The sequence below is a fragment of the Meriones unguiculatus genome, chromosome 3, assembly GCF_030254825.1.
Source record: "Meriones unguiculatus strain TT.TT164.6M chromosome 3, Bangor_MerUng_6.1, whole genome shotgun sequence".
Taxonomy (NCBI): domain Eukaryota; kingdom Metazoa; phylum Chordata; class Mammalia; order Rodentia; family Muridae; genus Meriones; species Meriones unguiculatus.
In genome coordinates, this window is record NC_083351.1 from 57,285,953 (window position 1) to 57,307,324 (window position 21,372).

Here is a 21,372-nt window from a genome sequence, read left to right on the forward strand (position 1 = left end):
GAGTTCGAGGCCAGCCTGTTCTACAAAGTTAGTCCAGGACAGCCAGGGCTACACAGAGAAACCCTGTCTCAAAAACAAAACAAAACAACAAGAACTAATGAACAGGCTAGGAGTGGGGCTGGAAGCAGGGAAAAGCAAGGAACTAGTAGCTTTTCAGTATAACCCCACCAATGCATATATTGTTGTTTCAACCTTAGGGCAGATATTGGGGTTGAGGAAAGCTCAGTTGGGAAAGCGTTTTCTTTTTTTAATTTTCCACTCAAGCAAGACCTGAGTTCCACACCCAGAAAGTACAAAAACAAAACAACAACAACAAAAAAAACAAAGGCAAGAAAAACCCCAGGCAGAGCCAGGCGGTGACGCACGCCTTCAGCGCCAGCGCGCGGAGGGTAAACAGATCCGACGCTAAGGAGCCAAAGGCTCTCAAAACCCGCCAATCTCCCGCGCTAGGCCGGGCGGACACAAAGCCTCCCGGGGCGGGGGCGGGGCCGGTGACGTCACAGCCCGCCCGCCCCCTGACGTCGGACGCCGGGGACCCCGGGAGGTTTCTGGCGGCGCCGGCGCCATTTTGCCTGAGCGTGCGAGCTGGTGGGAGTGGAGCGCACCGGCCGTTGTAGCCGTCGCCTTCCTCCTCCCCACAGCCCAGACAGCGGGGTGACTAGGCCGTCGGCCCTCGAGCCGAGACTTAGATCTCATTTTAGTTCTCGGGAGCGCCTGGCCGACATGAGCGATGTCGAGGAGAACAACTTCGAGGGCAGAGTGAGTACAAAGCCGCGGGAGCCGTCTTCGGCGGCGGCCCGATGCTCCGGGGCTCGGGGACGAGCGCGGTCGGTCGGGGCGAGGTTGCGGGGCCCGCGGGAGTGGCCTCGGTGGCCACTGCGAGCGCATCCTCGCGTCCCAAGATGGCTTCGGGGTCCCCCCCCCTGCTTGCCTAGATGCCCCGCTAGCCCGCAGCGCTCGTCTCTGGCGGCTGACCGGTCCCTGGCCTGGTCCTATCCTCTCCTGTCGCTCCCTCTCCCCTCAGCTTCCCATCTCTGCTCCGAGGTGCGGGTCCCCGGCGCGCTGGGGCAGGAGGCGGCGGGGCGCTCCCTCCGGCCGGATAGTGGTAGGTGCTTCCTGCGGTGGCATCTCTGGCCACCACCCCCTCCGGCCACCGCTGCGGGGTCTCGGGTCGGAAGCGCGCGGGGCTGCTGTCCGGGCGGGCACGCGTTGGCGCGGGACTAGCTGGGGCCTGTGTCTCCTTGGCTCTGTGTTGCAGTGAGCGGCCGCGTCTCCGTCGGAACCGGCGGCGTTGCGTCTGTAAGGGCGAACGCCTTGAGGTTGAAGGTGGGACGGAGCCCAGTGAAGTGGTTAGTCAACGACCTCAGCGACCCTTAAGAGTTCTTAAGACGGGAGCTGTGAAGGGAAAACTACGCAAGAGCCTTTCCTTAATGTCCTCTTTCCTCTCGCTTCTCCGTGAATGTGGGGATGGCAGTAACGCTGCCCTCGCCGCCCGATGTTGGATTCTTTATGTCTCAAGCCCTAATGCTTTCTTTCCTCTGACCTTTCATCTGGAAGCTCCTTTACAGGTTTTTATGGTTAAACTGTCAAGACATCTTAACTTGAACCTTACGTAACTGAACGAATTTCCTGGCTCAGTTTTCAAAAAAACACCTAATCCGTGTTAACCCAGCTTACCTGAAATTTACAGGCCCTCGCCCATTTCTTCTCTCACCCCTCCCCCGGGAAGGGGCTCGAAGTTTTCATTATTTGAGGTCTTGTGAATATAGTCAGCACAAAGAACGCTACCCTCAGCTTGAGTGTATTAGAACGTTTATTATTGGCTTTTGAGCTTAATTTTGAAGTTACCCTAGTAGTGGAAACTGGTGGAAGTGAGTCCTGGTGAAACCATGTCAGAAAATAAAAGGGAAACAGAAGTCCCTTAGTACGCGATTCTGGTTGTGTTGGTATTTATTGTAGTGGGGGAGGGGCAGGCGGAAAAAAAAAACAAAACAAAACACTTCAAGGAGTTTGCTGGAAGGAAAGATTTTGTCCCGTTTAGACAGCCATCATCAGTCAAGTCAAAGGACCGGTCAGTTAGGTTTTTGGTCTTGGAAAGAGAGGGTAGTTTTTTGTTTTCTTTTCTTTTCTTTAATGCACCAGGACAGGATGAGAACTACGTTTAGTTTTGGTGGATTATTTGAATGAAATAGGTGAACCTGCTTACTGTTTTAGGATTGTTTGGGTGTCCTAAATTAAGATCGTGAGATAAAAATATTTACTGAGGAAAGTCGTTTTTCTGCCAGTCCTTTGTTTTTTTCAATGCCGGGCTTGGTTTGTGGGATTTACACCAGTGTTACTTTAATTGCTCTGCTTCTTTCTAATTTGTCATGTAGTGGAAGGAGTAGTAGATAATTAATCTCCTTACCACCAAAAACTTTGATTCCCATTCACCTTTCAGTTAAAATTAATTTAGGTATTAACAACATGATTAACAAATAGATTTTCCTAGCTTACCCTCTTCTGCCATTTTGTAGTAATGGTTTTATTTTTATTTTTTTACAATGGTACCCATGGCTCCGTAGGTTGACTCATCAGCACTTTCAGAATCAGTTACAGCTGACCCAGTTACAGTCAGTTACAACAGGTTGTTTTTGTTGTGGATGTTCTTAAACTGTAATTGTATTTGTAATTACATAAAGAATGAGAAGGCTAGACGCTTTTTCTGAAGGTTCACGTTGGATTTTTGTTGTAGTTTCTGAGCTTTCTGGGAGCGGAACTCAGGGCTTACGCATACTAGACAGTGCTCTGCCACTCCTTTTCTTAAAGCAGTTCAATATTTAAATACAGTGTGGGGGGGTTCTTGTTGACCATAGTGAGCACTTAAGAAATTTCATATAATACAAAATTTCGATGCCCCCTTTTTATTGCCTCAAAAGATGCTGAGGGTAACATCCTGGAAGATTTTCAAATGATGTGTTTGTTGAAGATATTTACATGGTTGTTAGAAAAAAGATTATTAATCTAGTTTTTGTTTGAGGTTGTCTTTTTGTTTGTTTATGGGGGGGATTTTAGGGGTTTTCAAGACAGGGTTTTTCTGTGCTGCAGTTCAATGTCCTGTAAATCAGGCTGGCCTTGAACTCACAGAGATCCTCCTGCCCCTGCCTCCCCCTACATTGCTGGGATTAAAGTCAGGTGCACCACCACTGCCACCTGTTACTCTAGTTTTTTGATTGTTTGCCTTTCTGTAGGAATTTATTAATAAAATTGCATCTCATACTTAAAGTGAATGATTGCCCTTTATCTTCAGGTAGTAAAAGGGAGCATGTTAATCCCATCTCAGTGAAAGTATTTGCAGTTAGATGAAGCTTCCTGGAATTTATCAAACACTGAAGAAAAAAAATATTTGTGTATATATGATTTTAAAAATTTTAGGATTCAGACAGATCCTATAGTTCTTTATGGGTGCGTGTTTTATTTCTTGCTGGTGATAATTTAGCAAGGGCTAGTTACTGTCAGCCTTTTAGAAATAAGGAGCCACCCAGATGGTGATAGTGCACGCCTTTAATCCAAGCCCGAGGATCTCTGAGTTTGAGGCCAGCTGGATCTACTGAGCAAGGTCCAGGACAGCAAGACTACACAAAAAAATCAAAATACAGGGGTGCTAGAGAGATGGCTCAGGGGTTAAGAGTACTGACTGCTCTTTCAGAGGACACAGGTTCAATTACCAGCATCCATATGGTAGCTCACAACTGTCTGTAACTCCAGGATCCAATACTCTCAAAGACATACACGCTGGCAAAACACCAATAAACAGACAATAAAAATAAAAAAGAAGTAGAGAACTAAGCAAGACCCTGAAGACCACCTAAGCCCCAGTTTACTACTTACTGTATATAAGTGATGTGGCATATGTTTCGACCTTTCTTTGTGAAGAACACATTGTACTTCACCATATTGACCCATTAATGGGTTTGCTAAAAGTATTTATTCAATCCATTTTAGATTGTTTATTTAATGTGTATGGACATATGTACAATGCCTAAGGAAGCCAGAAGAGGAAATGACAGTCCTGGGACTAGGGTTACAGGTGGCTGTGAGCTACTGCATGGTGCTGGAAATTAAACCTGGGTCCTCTAGAAGAGCAGCCAGTGCTCTTTATTGCTGTACATCTCACCAGCAGCCCGTACTTACATGTTCTTAATAAAACAAGAACTTGCAGCCTTAATCTCAGGTGAATGACAATTCAAATCTGGGTTGTTTTTTTTTTTAAAAAAACTGTCATCAACTGTGTGAGGATAAGTGCTGAAATAGTAACAGGTGAAGTGAGATACAGGTTTGTTTTGTTTTTTTTTTTTTTTTTTTTTTATTTAGACCTAAGGATTTGGACTTAATCCAACATGCAGTAAAGACCGCCTATGAACTCTATTTTGGAAATAGGACCGAAAGGACAGGTACAGGAACAACAGTGCAACTTGAATTATTGACAGCAGAAATCCTTTTCAAGGAATACAGAAGTATGATTGTGCTATCAGAACAAAGCAGGTTCTGTGCTGAGCACAGTGTGGCACACCACTGATTCTTAGCACTTGGAAGGCAGGGGCAGGCAGATCTCTAAATTGCAAATCTGCCAGGGAACACAGCAAGACCCTGCCTCAAAAAAAAAGAAAAAAGCCAAACAATCCAAACAGGTCCAAAACATTTTGCTTGGTGTACATACACACTCAAGATCCCTTTTGCTTTACCTTTTAGATGCTGGAATTTACAGCCAGATCCACTTCAGCCAGTTCCCAATGTTCTTTTGGACCTGAGAATGAGGGGAAAGTGTCTCTTTCTCTCTTATCCCTCTCTTTCAATGTCTCACTGTGCTGGGCTGACCTCAAACTCAGAGATCTACTTGACTCCCTTCCTATGGCTGGCATCTGTTTGTCATCTTAGTAAAAAGGCTGAATTGTTTGCTTTATAGAACTTATCCACAGTTAGAATTTTGACGTTAATGACTATATTTTGTAGAAATTGAGAAGAGTGGACACAAGACTGTTGTTTAGGTCCAGGTTCAGGGTCTAGCACTCACTGGCAGCTCATAATTGTGTAACTCCAGTCCTGGGGGTTCAGACATTACTGTTTTGGACTCTGTATGGAGTGCAAACAGTTTTCATTTGGGGTGTAAGATTTTTATGAGAACTGGAGAGGTGGCACAGCTTACCTTACAGAGGATCCAGGTTTTTTCCTTTAATTCCAGTTTCCAAAGGCTCCAATGCCTTCTAGCCTCTGTAGCACTGGAATGGAAGTGGTGTGCATAAATTCATGCACTTTTAGTGGAAAGTTGTATGTGTGTGAAGTATAGAAATAGATTTATCATGCTGCTTTAGACTTAGTCAAGCTTCAGCAAGTTAATTTTGAACACTACCTAGATTAATTTTTTGAAGAGGTGGATAGAGTGAAAGTGAGAGAAGTGGCTGAGTTTTAAGAGTGTTGCTGTTTCTCCAAAGACCTGAATTAGGCTCCCAGCACCCACATCAGGCAGCTCACAGCTGTCTGTAACTCCAGCTCCAAGAAATCCAACACCCTTTTCTGGCCTCTGCAGGCACCCACATACACTAACAGAGAGAGACGTGCACATAAAATCTATTTTTAAAGCTGGGTGTGGTGGTGCGTACCTTTAATTCTAGCACTCTAGAGGCAGAGCCAGACCTGGTCCACATGGTGACTTTCAGAATAGCCAGAGCAGCATAGAGAGATACTATGAGTGAAAGAATGAAATCAATCTTTTCTATAAGCCTCCAAGGTTGTTCAGTGGTTAAAGGTACTTGCCACCAAACCTGGCAACCTCATCAGTACTCGTGACCTACATGGTGGAAGAAGAGAACAGACTCCTCTACATGCCTGCCTAACCACACAGACTGCCACTCCATTAAATAAGTAAATAAATAATTTACATACAAAAAAAGGCTAAAGCTAGCCAGGCACTGTGGCCTATAATCAGCCAACCTACGGGTAATCAGTCACTCCCTCTTGAAAGGGACCGAAGGGTCAGGAGTTGACCAAGTTGGGCAGTATGAGATCAGGGGTATGGGCTGGGGGTGAGGTAAAGACTAGCCAGCTGTGGGGGCTCAGATCTACAGTCTGCACTGCAGAAAGGTTGTTTCGGGTCCTGCCCACAGTGAGGTCCAGAGAGCCCGAACTACCAGAAAACCATAGGAGGGAAAAGAGGAAAAAGTTTGACTTATGATAGGAATGGTACTGAATCTGAATTGTTGTTGGGTTTATTTTCTAATGTTTTAAATGCTATCATTAAACCAGTTATGTTCTTCTGTTTCTCCACCCTATCCCCTACTTTCAGTTGAACAAGGAATTTGCAAACTTAGGAAACCATCTTAAATCTCAAGTTTTTACATTTAAGATTTCCTTCACTGAAGGGTGCTAATTCACTCAGTATAAAAGTGCAGACGTTAGAAAAGAAGCAGTGCCTGTGAGTGCCGACAGTGCATCACTATAATTTTGTAGGTTTATATGACATGTGCTTGGCACTGTAGCACATGGCTATTTGGGAAGTGGTGAAAACCTGCCTCCGCTTCCTGTCTCCCTGGAAATCCCAGAGCCTTGAGATCTGAGAGACTATAACAGAACCTAATTCTGTGGATGTGTCTTTTTCAGAAGGGGGGGGTAATTTTGTCCTTATTCTTAGTTTGACCAGAGGGGGAAATGTCATGAATAATCAGCATAATAGTTTCCTTGAACCTGGCTGACTGAAAACACTTGATATTGTCAGTAGGTGCTCAGAAATCATCAACCTGACTGAGACCTTTAGAAAAGACATTTCTGTGATAGTGAAGATAAGTAGGAAGGAAATGGAAGGCGTGGTTGAGGAAGATAAGAGTATAACTTGGGAATTTGGCAGTTGGCTTTTAATTTAGTTTTAGTAGTTATGATAGTTTTCAAGTGTACTCCAAACTTTAGAGAATATACAGGCATGTTAAAAGTCACCTACAAGTCTTTATAGAGACCACATAGACATCATAGTGCATCAGACAAGTATGATCAGAAGAATTGAAATTATAAGCACCATATAGTTTGTTTTCCAGGGATGGTTCTAGAGCAGTTTTGTTTGAAATTGGAAATATTTGCTTTATTAGCCTAACTTCTAAAGACCTGCCCCATTTTACCCAGGGAAAGCATGTGCCCCTTATTATAGACTGATTAGAGTAAGCATGGTATTTGGCCAGCCAAAACACATTTTCTTCTTGGCATATGCTTTAAATTCACTAGTTTATTTCTGTGGAAATTCCCACTTTATAAGTACTAGGGAAATAACAGGAAGTTGGTCAGGTGATGTACAGACTTGAATTTGTCCTCATAACTTGTTGCCTGGACTTAGTATTTTAAAAGGGTTATTATATAGTGTTTAATATATGTTTACTTATCTTAATGTTAAGCACTAAGCTTAATATTTTGCATTCACAGTATACTGTGCATCCTATTGCTTATTCATGTTCTACAAGAATTTGTCCAGATAGCAAATGCCAAAGCCTGTTTGAGTTGTGCTTTGAGGACCTTTGCCTGGCTTCTTTCTGGTTTGTGGTTTCTAAGGTGGATGGAAGCCTATTTAGTATTTCTTTTTTTTAAGCTGTGATAAGGGTTAATATGAGTCATTTTGCCTGCTTCATTTAGCTGGGCAGCATTTTGTATGAGTTTCTGAATGTTGTAGCCAGCATACTGAGAAATTTTTAAACATCCCTTCAAATAAGAGCTTTAAGAGCTGGTTAGTCTACTAAGACAAGACAAATGACCAGCTCTTTCCAGCATTTGATTTTTTTTTTAAGTTTAAAATTAGCCATCTGTGGTTTGCACATGCTTGTAAAAACCCTGTTTCTTGGGCGACTAAAGATGGATATGGTTCATTTGATACCACAAGTTTGAAATCAACACAATAAAGCCTCATTTCCTAAAGAAAAAAATATAAAGTAATAGTCATTAAAAAATTGAATGTTTCATTTAAAAAGATGAGTCAAAGATTAAAGAAATATTATCTGGCATTTGTCCTTCATAAATGACTACAGTAGCCTGATTTCTAATACAGAGTTAAGTGAAAGTGGCATTTATTAGTGTTTGAGAAAGAAGATACTTTTAAATGATAAACATTATGATCTGCATTCTGTATCACCAGCTGTTGCAACAATGGGCCGTATCCTGAAATGAGTAATTTGTTCATAGTTAAGAGGACTTATCTGTAAAGTTGTTTATATAAGATTCCTGAAGATCAGAGAGATTAGATTTTAGAACAGCTTTAGATTTGTTTGTTTTTAAGTAATGCTTTTGGACTGAGTGCATAAGTTAGTGTGAAGTCTCCAAAGTGGTTTTGGGGCCAGTGGGTAAGGCCCTTGCCCACTCCACAACACCGAGGTTTGAGTGAGAATGGACTCCAGCGGGTTGTTCTTTGCCTACTTGTACAAAATAAGTAAGCATGTTCTTTTTAAAAGAAGTCATTATCAGTACCAATCTTATGAGGAGAGGCTTGGAAATTAAGAATGATCTGGGCCATTAAATTTTTGTCATGTTGGAGGGTTCATTAGTCATTTAAGAGTAAATTTTAGGCTTTATTTTAGGATGCTTTTGGTTTTGGTTTTTGTTTTTAACATAGTAAAACTAAAGATTTATAGTACCTCAGCAAAACCACCTGGTATTTATGTATAAGAAAGTCTGGTGCATGCATAAGCATGTTGTAACTAATCCTGCGCTTCCATAGCAGCACACTAGAGGTTCTTTAGAGAAAGGAAAGCTAGAAAGAAAACCCCAAAACTTCAATTATAAGCAAAATCAATAATTTTCTCTTCCTATAAGTAGTGAATATATAAGTAATGAAAATTACTAATAGGAGTATTAGAAATATGAGGTAATATAATAAATTTAAGAGTCTAAGATGAAAGACTTAACATTGCATAACTAAATGGAAAGGTTGTCACTGACCCGGGAAATAAGGGGTGCATTCTTGATAAACTTCAAAGAATGGGCCCAGGGATATAGCCCAGGTGATAGGGTGATTATGTAGCACCAGGACCTGGGTTCAGTCCGAGCACTGCATAAACTAAGTTTCAGTGTGTATGCCCATGTGTACTTAGATAAAGGCAGGAGGTGTAGGAGATGTCACTGTGTAAAGGAAAATTGGGTGCATACTTTCGTAAGATTGATTAATAGTTAAGTGGATGAAGAAACTGTGGTTGTGTTGGCTTTTATAAATGAAGTTACCATGCTTTTTAGTTAGTTATAAATTATTTGGTAAGTTTTTACATAGAACTAAGTTTTTCAGAAGCCAGTTTGCCATGAAGGGAATGTATGTTTTCTCATCAAGAGATGAGAGGCCCCTGTGCATATGCGAGTGCAAATATGCATATGCAAAAGCTGTTGGGATCAAGGATAACTGTCATGACACACATTTTCTTATTTGTATTCTGTGGGATTTAAGTGGTACAAAACCCAGAAATTTTTGTGGTCCCAGCACTTTGAAGGTTATGGCAGGAGGATTTCTGTGAACTGTAGTCTATCCTGGGTTATAAAGTGCAAATGTGTCTCATAAAACAGCAACAGCATATATTTGGGGAATTTACAAGCCAAAGTAAGGAGTGTTAGAAACTTTGTGCTCTTTCCCTTTAGTCTATGCTTGCTTCAAAACACATCTTCCTGGTTAATCAGAACAAGTGAAGATGGTAGTCAAAATTGGGAGAGGGTGTAATTACACTAATTTGTTATGTCTTTGATCTTGGCGTTTGTGCTGTCATGTGAGTTCAGATGGTGTGTATAGCTATTTTGGCCTGGAATGCTTTGCTTTAGCAGTACTTGAAATTTTTAGTGCCACTTATTGAAAATTAATTCTAAGATCAGTAAGAGCCTTCAGCCCATAAGATAGTGGAAAATGAATATTTAGGTGGGGGGAATTTGTTTGAATTACATATTTATATTAAAATTTAGGGACTAGAGTGGAACATGAAAGGGGAGGAGGGTAAAGAGTGTGGTTAAAAACTTAGAGAAATTCAGTAAATTCTGTTAGACTACACTTTTGAACATTTTTAAATACTATAAAAATTTGGTTTTTTAAATTTATTTTTAAATAAACTAGTTATTTGCACTTTACCTGCTGGCCTTTCCATTTGGTAGATAACATTCTGAACTCCAGCAGAGTTTTATAATCCCCACGTGCTTAAATATACTAAATGTTCTTTTTCCATTAAGGTTAATGTTCGTGAAGAAATTGAAGAGTTTTTTCCAAGAATGTGGAAGATAAATCAAGATAAAAGAAGGCTAATGAAAAGTATTAAAGATCAGAAAATTAAAATTGAATGGGGGAAAAAATTGAACAGAAGATTGGTCAGATAGAAGCACTTGAATATTTTTTTAAGGCTATTTTGAATTGTTTGAATTGGGGAAGAATACACGAAGTATGAAAAATGAAAAACTCAATGAAGAATGAAGAGAAGTAGAAAGCAAGAGTGAAGTAGAATTAAAAGAATCTGGAAGAATGAATGGGTCCTAGGTTAAGTAAATGTATGGTTTATGTTCCAGTGTCTGTATGATCAAGTTGTAGATGAATTTGCATGATTACTTAGTTAATAGAAAATTGGTGATCTGGTTCAAGTAGGGAATTATTGAGGATAGTTAGCAGTATTAACAATGGGATATTAATAAGCTGAAATTTTTTTCTGGAGGGTGTTGCCTAACCATTTGTTTTTCAGGAGCAATCAATATAAATAATTACGGTACTTTAAATGTTAGGTGTTAGGCATCTGCGTGACCAGTGCCATTTGTAATACTGTCTTCTTTGTTAGGAGTCTCGCTCTCAATCAAAATCTCCAACGGGAACTCCTGCTCGCGTAAAATCAGAGAGCAGGTCAGGATCTCGTAGTCCATCAAGGGTTTCCAAACATTCTGAATCCCATTCTCGGTCAAGATCAAAATCCAGGTAAGTTTAAAATGTGTAAACTGCTTTTCCTTACAGCAAGAGGGGTTTGTCAGAAAGTTCGCCATAGGCTCAGACCGCATAATAGAATCCTTTCTTGGTGTATGTGCTAGTGCCTACCCATTAAGTAAAGCACCTGCCACCATACCTCATGTACCTTAAGTCTGTGAAGCAGAAAACTCTCGGTCAGGCCAGAGCTTACCAGTGTGGCTATTCTAGCCGGAGTTTGCTCTGAGGACCCTCATTCTCCACCTTCCAAAACTGGAGTTGCAGGCCAGTCACTATACCTAGCCAGTATTTACAGGCCTCTGAAGGTTCACACTGTACGTCCTGTGCCTTACATTGGAATGTCTATGAGCCATCTTCCCAAGCCAAAATTGATTGTTTTAAGGTGGTAGGTAGGGCTGAAATTAGTATTAAGAAAATAAGGAATATCTTCATTAGTATTCTTCTCACTCTGTTTATATGTCTTTAAGTATGCTTTTTTTTAAAAAAAAAAAAACATTTTTTGGTGGAAGATAAAATGAGAGTGAAGAGATGGGCTAAATAGAAATTTTAAAAATAATAAGGGCTAGAGGGGCTGGAGAGATGGTTTCAGTGGTTAGGAGGTCTGTCTGCTCTACCAGAGGTAGTCCCGAGTTCAATTCCCATCAACCACATGTTGGCCTACAAATTTATACCCTCTACTGCCCTCTTTGGACATGCAGGCGTACATTCACATAGAGCTTTCAAAATAAATAAATAAAATATTTAAAAGAGAGAAAGAATAAGGGATAGAGAGATGGCATAGTGGCTAAGGGTGTTTGCTGTTCTTCCAGAGGATCTGAATTTGCTTTCTGGTTCTTAGGAGCTTTCAACCAGCTGTCTGTAACTCCACCTACAGGGAACCATTTCTGGCAGGCATCTACAAAAGTGTACATACATGTACACACACGCAAGATTCCTACTTAGAGAAAATTGTGTTGGAAACCAAAGTGAGGTCCTCTGCAAGTGTAGTGCGCAACCAAGCCATCTCTCCACCCCCACTCCCCACCGCAAAAATCATTAAAAAAAATATTTTTCTTAGGCTATTGGAGGGGTTGGGACATATGTCAATTGTTGCAGCACAACAAAAATGAAAGGACAAAGTAGCTAAAAACATATTTGTATGCAGTCTAGAAGGCAGAGGGAATTTGATCTAAATACTTTATAAAGATTACTTATTAAGAGTTTTTATTATTGTGTGGTGTATGTGTGCCCTCAGAGACTAGACAAGTGAGTCATCCTCTGGAACTAGAGTTACAAATGGTTAAAAGCCACCATAAACCAAACCATAGTCCTCTTGGAAAGCAGCAAATGGTCTTAACTGCTGAGCTAGCTATCGAGCCCTGTGATCCAGTATTTTAACTGTTTATTTCTCTCAAAGGTCAAGGTCAAGGAGGCATTCTCATAGACGCTACACTCGCTCCAGGTCCCACTCTCACAGGAGACGATCTCGAAGTAGATCCTACACACCAGAGTATCGGCGGCGGAGGAGCCGGAGTCACTCTCCAATGTCTAACCGTAGAAGACATACTGGCAGCAGGGTATGTGTATGAGTTAATGGAAACTTGGCTTTCTTTTTTCTGTGTAGTCGTAGTATAATACCTTGCTTTTATGAAAGGGAAATGGTACTGCAGAAAGAAAAAAAATACTTTAGCTTCGGGGTGGTACTTTAATTCCAGTACTTAGGAAACAAAGGTAGGTGGATCTCTGAGTGCCAGAGGTACAGAGTAAAACCCTATCTTAAAAAAAAAAGCCGTGTTTTATGTTATGCATTTGCTAATAAAGGACACGCTACTACCACTACCATCCTAACAAGCCTGCATAATTCATAAACTTCTACAAATGAAGTACACGTTCTTGACTTTGTGTGACAGGTTTTTGCCATGTACATACGGCTGCCTTCAAACTTGGCAGTCTTTCTGTCTTCATCCTCCTAAGTGCGTGATTACTAGGGCAGCAAGCGTGTGTGAATACATTTCCAAGGAAGCCTGAAGGACATTGGTTTCCCTGGAGCTGTAATGAACAGTCATTTGTGCACCTCCTAACGTGGGTGCTAGGAAATGAACTCTGATCCTCTGCTAGAGTGTGGTGTGAGGTCTTAACCACTGAACCATCTCTCCAGCCCCTTGAATATTTTCTTTAGTGTGTATGTGGTATGTGCCTGCACTGGTGTGCATGGAGAGACCAGAGGTCCTGTCCACTGTCAGTTATTTGCCACCATATCTTTTGAGATACAGCGTAGCGTTCACCCATTGGCTCTGCCCTGCCGGCTGTACAGCAAGCACTAGGATTGCAGGTATGCACAGTTGGACCAAGCTCTTTCCATGGGTTTAAAAAGTCAAATTTGGGGAAAAAAATGTGCATCAATTAAAATGAAAATCATTAACTGATTGTGATACACTCAATTTGCATTGTAGTTGATTCTTTTCCACTCAAAAGTGTTAGTACAGAGAACAAACAAGAAAATACCAAAATCTCTACATAATAACTTAAATTTTCATTAAATGCCTGTGAGACACTGAAGTGTTTGGGTTTGGCGTAATAGTTGGCAGATGGGCCTCAAGATAGCTCAGAAGTGGATGGGGCACTTGGCTGCCAAGACTGATGGTCTGAGTTTAAAACGAGAACCCACATTGTAAAAAGAATTGACTTGACCTCCATATGTGTTTCATAGCACAAGTGTGTCTGTGTGTGTGTGTATGTATGTATGTATGTATACACACATGTGCACGCACTAAAGTGGGTGACAGAACTCAGGTTTCAACCAGGTTGCTTTACAGTTCTTACCTGCTGTTCTTCTCCTACATAATACCAGTATTACAACCATGGTAGACTGTGTGTCAGTGTTTAATAATCTTTTGTTCATGTATACAATATTCTGCCTGCATGTCAGAAGAGTCCCCCAGATCTCATTATAAATGGTTGTGAGCCACCATGTGGTTGCTGGGAATTCAACTCTGGATCTTTGGAAGAACAGCCAGTGCTCTGAGCCATTTCTCCAGCCCCCTGTGTTTAATAATCTTAAAGTCTGGACCCTGGAAACATTTATTCAAAGGATCCTGCTACAGAATGAAAGTGGTGGCTGGAGATCAGTCTTAGTGGCACTTACCTGCTTTGCCACAGGACTAGAGTCAGGATCCATTGCTCCCATTTAGCCTCTGTGGACATGGATACATGAAAGGAGAGACTGGTTTTTAAATTTTGTTTAATAAGTTTTTGAGTGCCTGCTTCTGTGTGTGTGTGTGTGTTCATGTGTTCCTGCACCACATGTTTGGGTGGGGCAGTCAGGAAGTGTTGGATCCCCTGAAAATAGAATTACAGGTAGTTGTAAGCTGTCGTGTGGGTACTGGGAGCTGAAGTGGGATCCTCTGCAAGAGCAGCAAGTACCCTTAACCATTGAGTGTTGTGGGGTGCATGTTTTTCTTCTTGTCCCCAAGCTCCCGAATTAATGATTCATGAATCTCAAAATATATTTACAAATGCCTTGGCAGTATAGCTAGGTTCTTCTGACTCACTCATAACTTTAAATAGCCCATTTGTCCTAATCTACGTTCTGCCCTCTGGCTGGTTACCTCTGCTCAGGTACCGCATGTGCCCTCACATCTTCCTTGGCGAGTCTCCTGAACCTGCTCTATCCCAGAATCTTCTGCCTGCCAGATGTCCCACATCTGTTCTACTCTTTCATATAGACCATAAGTTTGTTTTTTTGTTTTTGTTTTGTTTTGTTTTGTTTTATTGACAGGCAGTATATCCATACAACATACAAGATACTTTCTACAATTGAGCCATCTCTTCAGCTTCTGAAATCTTTGAAAAAAAAAAAAGAAAGAAAGAAAATAGAGGGCTAGGAATGTAGCTGAATTGGAAGAGTGCTTGCGTGTTGTGCATGAGGCCTAGATTCTACCTCCAGCACCGTATAACATTGGGTGTGTGATGCATTGATTATCCTAGCCCTGAGGTTACTGATACAAGGTGAAAAAGAGTCCGATTAAGTAGTAAAGGATTAAGCATGCAAAAGGTGAATTCTTTGAGTACATTCTGGAAATTCCTGGGATAGACTAGAAAAGGGGGGAATGTGTTTGCATAGGCTACAGCTATAAAGTCTTATTCCCAAAAAAGTCTTTGTGTTTTAATCTGATTTGAGTTTTAATTTTATTCAACAGGCAAATCCAGATCCTAATACTTGCTTGGGAGTATTTGGCCTCAGTTTGTACACAACCGAGAGAGATCTTCGTGAAGTATTTTCTCGATATGGACCATTGAGTGGTGTCAATGTGGTTTATGATCAGCGAACTGGGAGGTCACGTGGATTTGCTTTTGTGTATTTTGAGAGGATAGATGACTCTAAGGAGGTAAATCTGGTTTAAATTTTTCATTTGAAAGAATTGTTGGTGTGCATTACTATAGCAGCAGTACATAGCATAACCATCACTGTGTGTAGTTTCTAATTAGTAACAGCATTAGTATTAGAGGGCCCTGTTAATCCGCATTTCTGTAAACATGCCTTCTGATTATGTGCCCTTACTGGAACTCAGCTCAATGTTTCCATTAAAAAGTTAGTTTTAAGCTGGGTGTTGGTGGCACACGCTTGTAATCCCAGCACTCAGGGAGGTCGATCACTGAGTTTGAGGCCAGCCTGTTTTACAGGACAGCCAAGGCTACACAGAGAAACCCTGTTTCCAAAAAAAAAAAAAAAAAATGCTTTTCAGCTTATGCATTTGTCATTCTGTCCTGTAATTCAAATAAGAATTGATACCCATCATAATAAAAATAGTGCAGATGGCACGTGTCATGTATATAATGCTGAGAGCTGCTGGGGTTGAAAAAACTCCTGAATGCCTCCTGTAATGTATTGGATTGCCCCAGAGCATAAAATCAGTAAGCCCAAATCTTTTTCTTGTCCTCCACCTTCCCCCATTTTGGTTTTTGGTTTTTTAAGGCAGGGTTTCTCTGAGTCCTGGATGTCCTTTGTAGACTAGGCTGGCTTCTGGCCTCGAACTCCCAGAGATTGTCCTGCCTCTGTTTCCCAAGTGCTGGGATTAAAGGTGTGCACCACCAGACCCAGCAATAAGCCCTAATCTTTTTGGTGCTGAAGTTAGGAAATTATATGATTTTATGTTTTTTTTGTTTTGTTTTGTTTTTTATCTAATAGCCATACTAATGTCTTAGTTTCTCAGTTATCAGAACATTTTAATATGTATGTATTTGTGGCTTGCTTATTCCTGTTTTGTTTTTTAAAGTTATGGTCTTTGTAGCCCTGGTTGTCCTTGAACTTGTAGAGATCTGCCTCTCTCCACCTCTTGAGTGCTGAGATTAAAGCTGTGTGCCTTGTTTCCGTTTTATTTGGGCTTTGAGCTTGGTTTGGTGGCTCATAATCCTGCCACTTAGGCGATGTCAGCAGGAGTAGATCAAGGGAGGGGAGGTAGAGTGGTAGGTAGAGCCATCCATCCAGATAGCAGAATAGGGGCAAAACAGAGGAAAGAGAAGTTAACATTGTCCATGCCTTCCAAGACAGGAGAGCCTCAGTTAGCGGCAGGCAGAACTACATCCTGAGAGCCTGTCTGAACACATGTAAGACTTGTCTTAGCTTTATTCTTTCATCTTTTTGGGGTGGTGGGGTGGTTTCTTTCCAAAACAGGGTTTCTCTGTGTAGCCTTTGTAGGCCCTGCTGGCCTCAAACTCTGCCCTTGCTTTCCAGAGTGCTGTGTGTGGGCCACTGTGCCTGCCTCAGCTATTTTATTTGTCATAAAATGACAATTGACACGTTTTGCAAATTTTTCAGTTTACAGAAATAAACTATATCATTGTGCTATGCCTTTTTGAAAACATTAGTGGAAATGATAAATTCAAGTGCAGACAGTTTCATTCCTTTTCACTTGGTGATCACTAGGGGGCAGTGATGGCTTAGAGTTGTTAATTTTCAACAAAGGGTGCAAACATTGAACTAACTGAAGAACAAGACTAGAGTTAGGTTGGGCACACCTGTGATTCCAGCACTTGAGAGACGGAGGCAGGACTGCTGTAATTCCCAATTCTTTCAGGGCAGCGTATTGATGCCTAATTTTATGGTGGGTGGTGGAGATTATAAATGAAAATTTAAATCTTAAAGTTTAGTTCACTGTTCTGAATATCTGAGGCGTTTCTAAGTGAAGAGGAACTTAGTGGTGTTCTGTCTGGGCAACTTAAATAGACTCTGGACAATACTGAGCCCTGGAGATGCTGACGGTCTATATAAGCTGAGTAACTATATAACATATATAATATAAGCGGAATTCAAGGTGGATTTTACTGGATTGTAAATACTTTAATAATTATTTTAATGTTTAATAAATATTTTAAATATTTAATAAATATTTTAATTTTAACTAAAAAATGGCTTCAAGATTAGTGAATTATGAGTTACCTTTTTTTTTTCTTTTTTTCTTTAGGCCATGGAAAGGGCAAATGGGATGGAGCTGGATGGTAGAAGAATTCGTGTGGATTATTCTATCACCAAGAGAGCGCACACACCTACCCCAGGCATTTACATGGGCAGACCAACTCAGTAAGATTTTGGATTTGATAGGGGTAGGATGCTTGTTTAGTAGGGTCTGAGTGTTGATGTAGGTCCCTGATTGATTTCCAGCTTATTTAAAATTAAACTGTACTCCAGAAGTGTAGAGATGCTGTAAATTTTGTTAGAAAGTTGAGAACATATACATCCCCCTCCCTTCTGTGTCATTACCAGTGTACTCATATGAGAGGACTGGAAAGTTGGCTCATCAGTTGCGAACACGTGCTCCTGCAGAGGACATGAGTTAGAATATATACTTAAACTTCATTACTTTTATTTTATGCATACATTTCAGCAAGTTAACAAAATATCTGTTCTTTGATGTTAGTGCTATATAAATAGAAAAATTTAAGTATTGGTGGGCATGGTGGCTTGCTTCTGTAATTTAGGCTCCCAGAGGAAAATTGCCACTACTTTTGAAGCCAGACTTGGCCACAGTGTGATACCCTGTTCAGTAAGATTAAAACAAAACTTAGGGAGGCCTCTGTGTAGGGCAGATGATACTGATACAGCATTTTATAAAATAGCATGGTTTTCACATTGAACAAAAAAAGATAACTTTTGTTTTTTGAGTAAGGAGCCAGGGCCAGGCAGATCTCTGGAGTTTTTAAGCCAGCCAGGACCACTGTCACACAAAGAAAGCCAGGCACAGACTTTGACTTAGTTTAATTGAAGGAAATATAGGTTGGGGAATAAAAGGCCTGCCAAAAAGCAGACCTGAAACAGTATCCCTTGTTCGGAACACATCGAGAAAAGGGGCTTAAATTTAAATTCACCTCCAAAGATGTAAACATTGGATCTTTACATAGTTTTAGTGGAGTCATTTTTCTGGTGTTCAGGGTCAATTTAAATGAACTTATATATTTCATCTTTAAATACTTGTTTTAGGCAGAGGACATGAGGCTTGCAGAAGTTGTTTCTATTCACCCATGTAGATTCCATAGGTAGAATGTAAACACCTTATCTTTTCACCCTCCTCTGGTTTATTAGGTTGGGTGGTGAACTTTGGGGGCCAGGGTTGTTTTGTTTTTAAGGTTTATTTCTCATTTATACAATGTTCTGTCTGCATGTGCACCTATACGCTAGAAGAGGGCACCAGATCTCACTCTAGATGGTTGTGAGCCATATCTTGTTTCCTTTTCTTCTTTCTTTTTCTTTTTCAACCAGCGTTTCTCTAGAGAGCCTTGGCCATCCTTTGTAGGCAGGACAAACCCACAAAGATCCTCATACTTCTGTCAAGTGCTGCAACTAAAGCTGTGGGTTTGTGTTTTTTAATGTGTGTTGGGAGGGGCACCTGAGTACAGTGAGTGCCCTTGGAGGCCAAAAGATGGTGTCAGCTGCCCTAAGGCTGGAGGGATGCGCAGTTGTGAGCCTCCTTGAATGAGTTCTGGGAACTGAATCTTAGAAGAGAAGTGAGTGCTCTTAACTACTGAGCTGAAGCAGAACACCATGGAAGTCAGCAAAGTGAGGTGTGAGGGGTTTTGACATGCAGGAGGAGGTTCCTTTTTATCTCATTGTAACTACTACTTTGTGTTGAATGATCCTGGATAATAACCTTTTTTTCCCTTCATTTTTCTGTAGTAGCGGTGGTGGCGGTGGAGGAGGAGGAGGTGGCGGCGGCGGGGGAGGTGGTGGTAGACGGCGAGATTCTTACTACGATAGAGGATACGATCGAGGCTATGATCGATATGAAGATTATGATTACCGCTACAGGTAATGTCTTCATTTCAGGGATCTGTATGCTGCTATAGTAGCTTTATTTAGCACTTTAATGGTGAATATGTGTAAATAAAACTGCATGTTTGAGCTGGGTAGTCCCTGTTGCTTGAGAGACAATAGTCCAACCTGCCAAGCTGGTGACTTAATATATTTTGGGGTGGGTGAGATGCGGAGGAGTTAAAGTAAATTTAAAGACTGGGAGCATCACTCAGCTGTGATGCTGTTCTAGTATGCGTTAGGTCCTGGGCTCAGTACTGCTTGAGAATATGTTATCTGAGGGTTTGTTTTGTTGATTGAAGACAGGACTTCATTTTATAGCCCTGGCTGACTTGAAACTGGCTGTGTAAACCAGCGTGGCCTCCATTCACAGACCTGTCTTGTAGGTTGTTGGGATTCAGGCGGTCTGCACTGTATGATGGCTAGGGTTTTGTTTATTTTGTTTCCATTTTTTCACCTGACTGTAAAATGAGCACATGTCTAATTCAGCTCTCATTTCTTATAGAAGGAGGTCGCCTTCTCCTTACTATAGTCGCTACAGGTCTCGGTCAAGATCTCGTTCCTATAGCCCAAGTACGTAAAATTTGCTTCTGTAGCATGAAAACCATCGTTCTAACCATTGGTTTATTTTGGGGATACTTGGATATGTGATAGCTGTTGTTGGTTTAAAAAAATATTAGGCAAGTCAGACTATAAAATTGTTTTTGTTCTCTTTCAGGACGCTATTGATAATGGAGTGATTGTGCCCAAGGACTTTTCCTTTTTTTCTGTCTTTTTTTTTTTTTTTTTTTTTTTTTTTTTTTTTATTCTGGATTTCCAATGCTTCCTAGAAAAAAAAAATCCCTGGTTTATTTAATCTATGTGTGGCCAGTTGTGTTGCTATTTTCCGCCCTTTGTTAAACTCTTATGGTGTCATTGTTTTGTGTGGTTAACAACAGTGGAAAGGAACGCAGTATTATATGCATTGCGTTCCTTGCCTTTACAAAAGATTAACTCCTTACTATTAGGAAAGACGGTCTTTTGAAAGCCTGTGGCAGATGTAGACAGATTAGAAATCTGGTATTACAAACTGCTTTCTAACCTTTTGGGAAGATAAATAACACTTTAAGTAGCTCAGTCATGTTGGGTGTGTCTGGAGAGGCATGGAGCAAGCAGTCCAGTAGTTGAGTGTAGAAAGTTTGATGCTGTAGGAGGAAATATGGGATTTTTTTTTTTCAGAATGTAACTTTGAACCTAAAAATTAAGTCGCCTTTTAGAAATTAAAAAGCTTGTAATTTCTATAAGACATGTTGTATTTGAAGTTACATGTTAAACCTTATAAACTTAAAGTGTGATTTTTTTTTTTTTAAATGTTAAATTTACGGAAAGTTAAGTATTCCCTTAATCACTGAAGGACATTTATTTATTTCCTAGAACAATTGTATAACTTGCTGTTAGAAATTTTGGTATTGAGACATCGGTTGTGTGGGTTATTGTATAGTATAGAATCCTAAAATGTGGGGAAGAATAATTTCAAATAAAAGTTAATTTGAAAATGAGATTGTCTCTATTTGATAACCGTGGAAAATACAACTGGATTGAAAGCTGTTTTTATGTGCATGAGTGTTTTGCCTGCATGTATATCTGTGTAGTGTGTATGTGTAGTTCCTGCCTTGGAGGCCAGAAGATGGTATCTTTTTCTCTGGAACTGTCACAGTTGTGAGCCACCATAACTATGATGAGATCTGGTGCTCTCTTCTGGTGTGTGGGCATATATGCAGACAGAATGCTGTATAAACTATAAATCGATAAAAAAAAAAAACAAGGATCAGGATCATGGGGTCAGAATTTTTTAAATCTGGAATTAAAGTTGATATCATTGTTAATCTAGCTTTTCAAAATTATTTTGGGGTTGGAGTGATGGCTCAGGTTACAAGCACTGGCTGCTCTTCCAGAAATCCTAAGTTCAATTCCCAGCAACCACATGGTGGCTCATAACCATCTATGATGAGATCTGGTGTACAGGCATACATACACATGCAGGCAGAAATCTTTAAAAAATGTACAAAATAAAAATCTAAAACAAAAAATTATTTTGCTGGCTAGAGTTAGGAGTGGAGGAGTGCTTGTTATTCTTGAGACCCAGGCAAGATTCCAACACCAACATGGC

At 40.8% G+C, this 21,372-nt stretch overlaps 1 protein-coding gene across 3 annotated transcripts; it reads left to right on the plus strand.

Moving 5' to 3' along the window:
• The first annotated feature begins 543 nt into the window (after window positions 1-543).
• Tra2a (transformer 2 alpha homolog) lies at window positions 544-20,761 on the plus strand. 3 transcript variants are annotated; one of them, XM_060380030.1, is made up of 9 exons: window positions 544-759; window positions 1,025-1,105; window positions 10,800-10,933; window positions 12,336-12,495; window positions 15,118-15,306; window positions 17,383-17,498; window positions 19,089-19,220; window positions 19,732-19,796; window positions 19,942-20,761. In XM_060380030.1, the coding sequence occupies exons 1-9, from the start codon at window positions 724-726 to the stop codon at window positions 19,950-19,952; spliced, it is 924 nt and encodes a 307-aa protein (XP_060236013.1). In that variant the 5' UTR covers window positions 544-723; the 3' UTR covers window positions 19,953-20,761. The 3 variants fall into 3 exon arrangements, with proteins under 3 accessions (XP_060236013.1, XP_021497438.1, XP_021497439.1); XM_021641763.2 differs by having other exon boundaries at window positions 545-759; window positions 19,729-19,796; XM_021641764.2 differs by lacking the exon at window positions 1,025-1,105 and having other exon boundaries at window positions 546-759; window positions 19,729-19,796.
• The last annotated feature ends 611 nt before the right edge of the window (window positions 20,762-21,372 follow it).

Coding starts and splice junctions, on each gene's coding strand:
- Tra2a (XM_021641763.2), top strand. CDS start 724: ATGAGCGATGTCGAGGAGAACAACTTCGAGGGCAGA. Junction 12,496..15,117: donor GAAGACATACTGGCAGCAGG/GTATGTGTATGA, acceptor TTTATTCAACAG/GCAAATCCAGATCCTAATAC. Junction 15,307..17,382: donor GGATAGATGACTCTAAGGAG/GTAAATCTGGTT, acceptor TTTTTTCTTTAG/GCCATGGAAAGGGCAAATGG.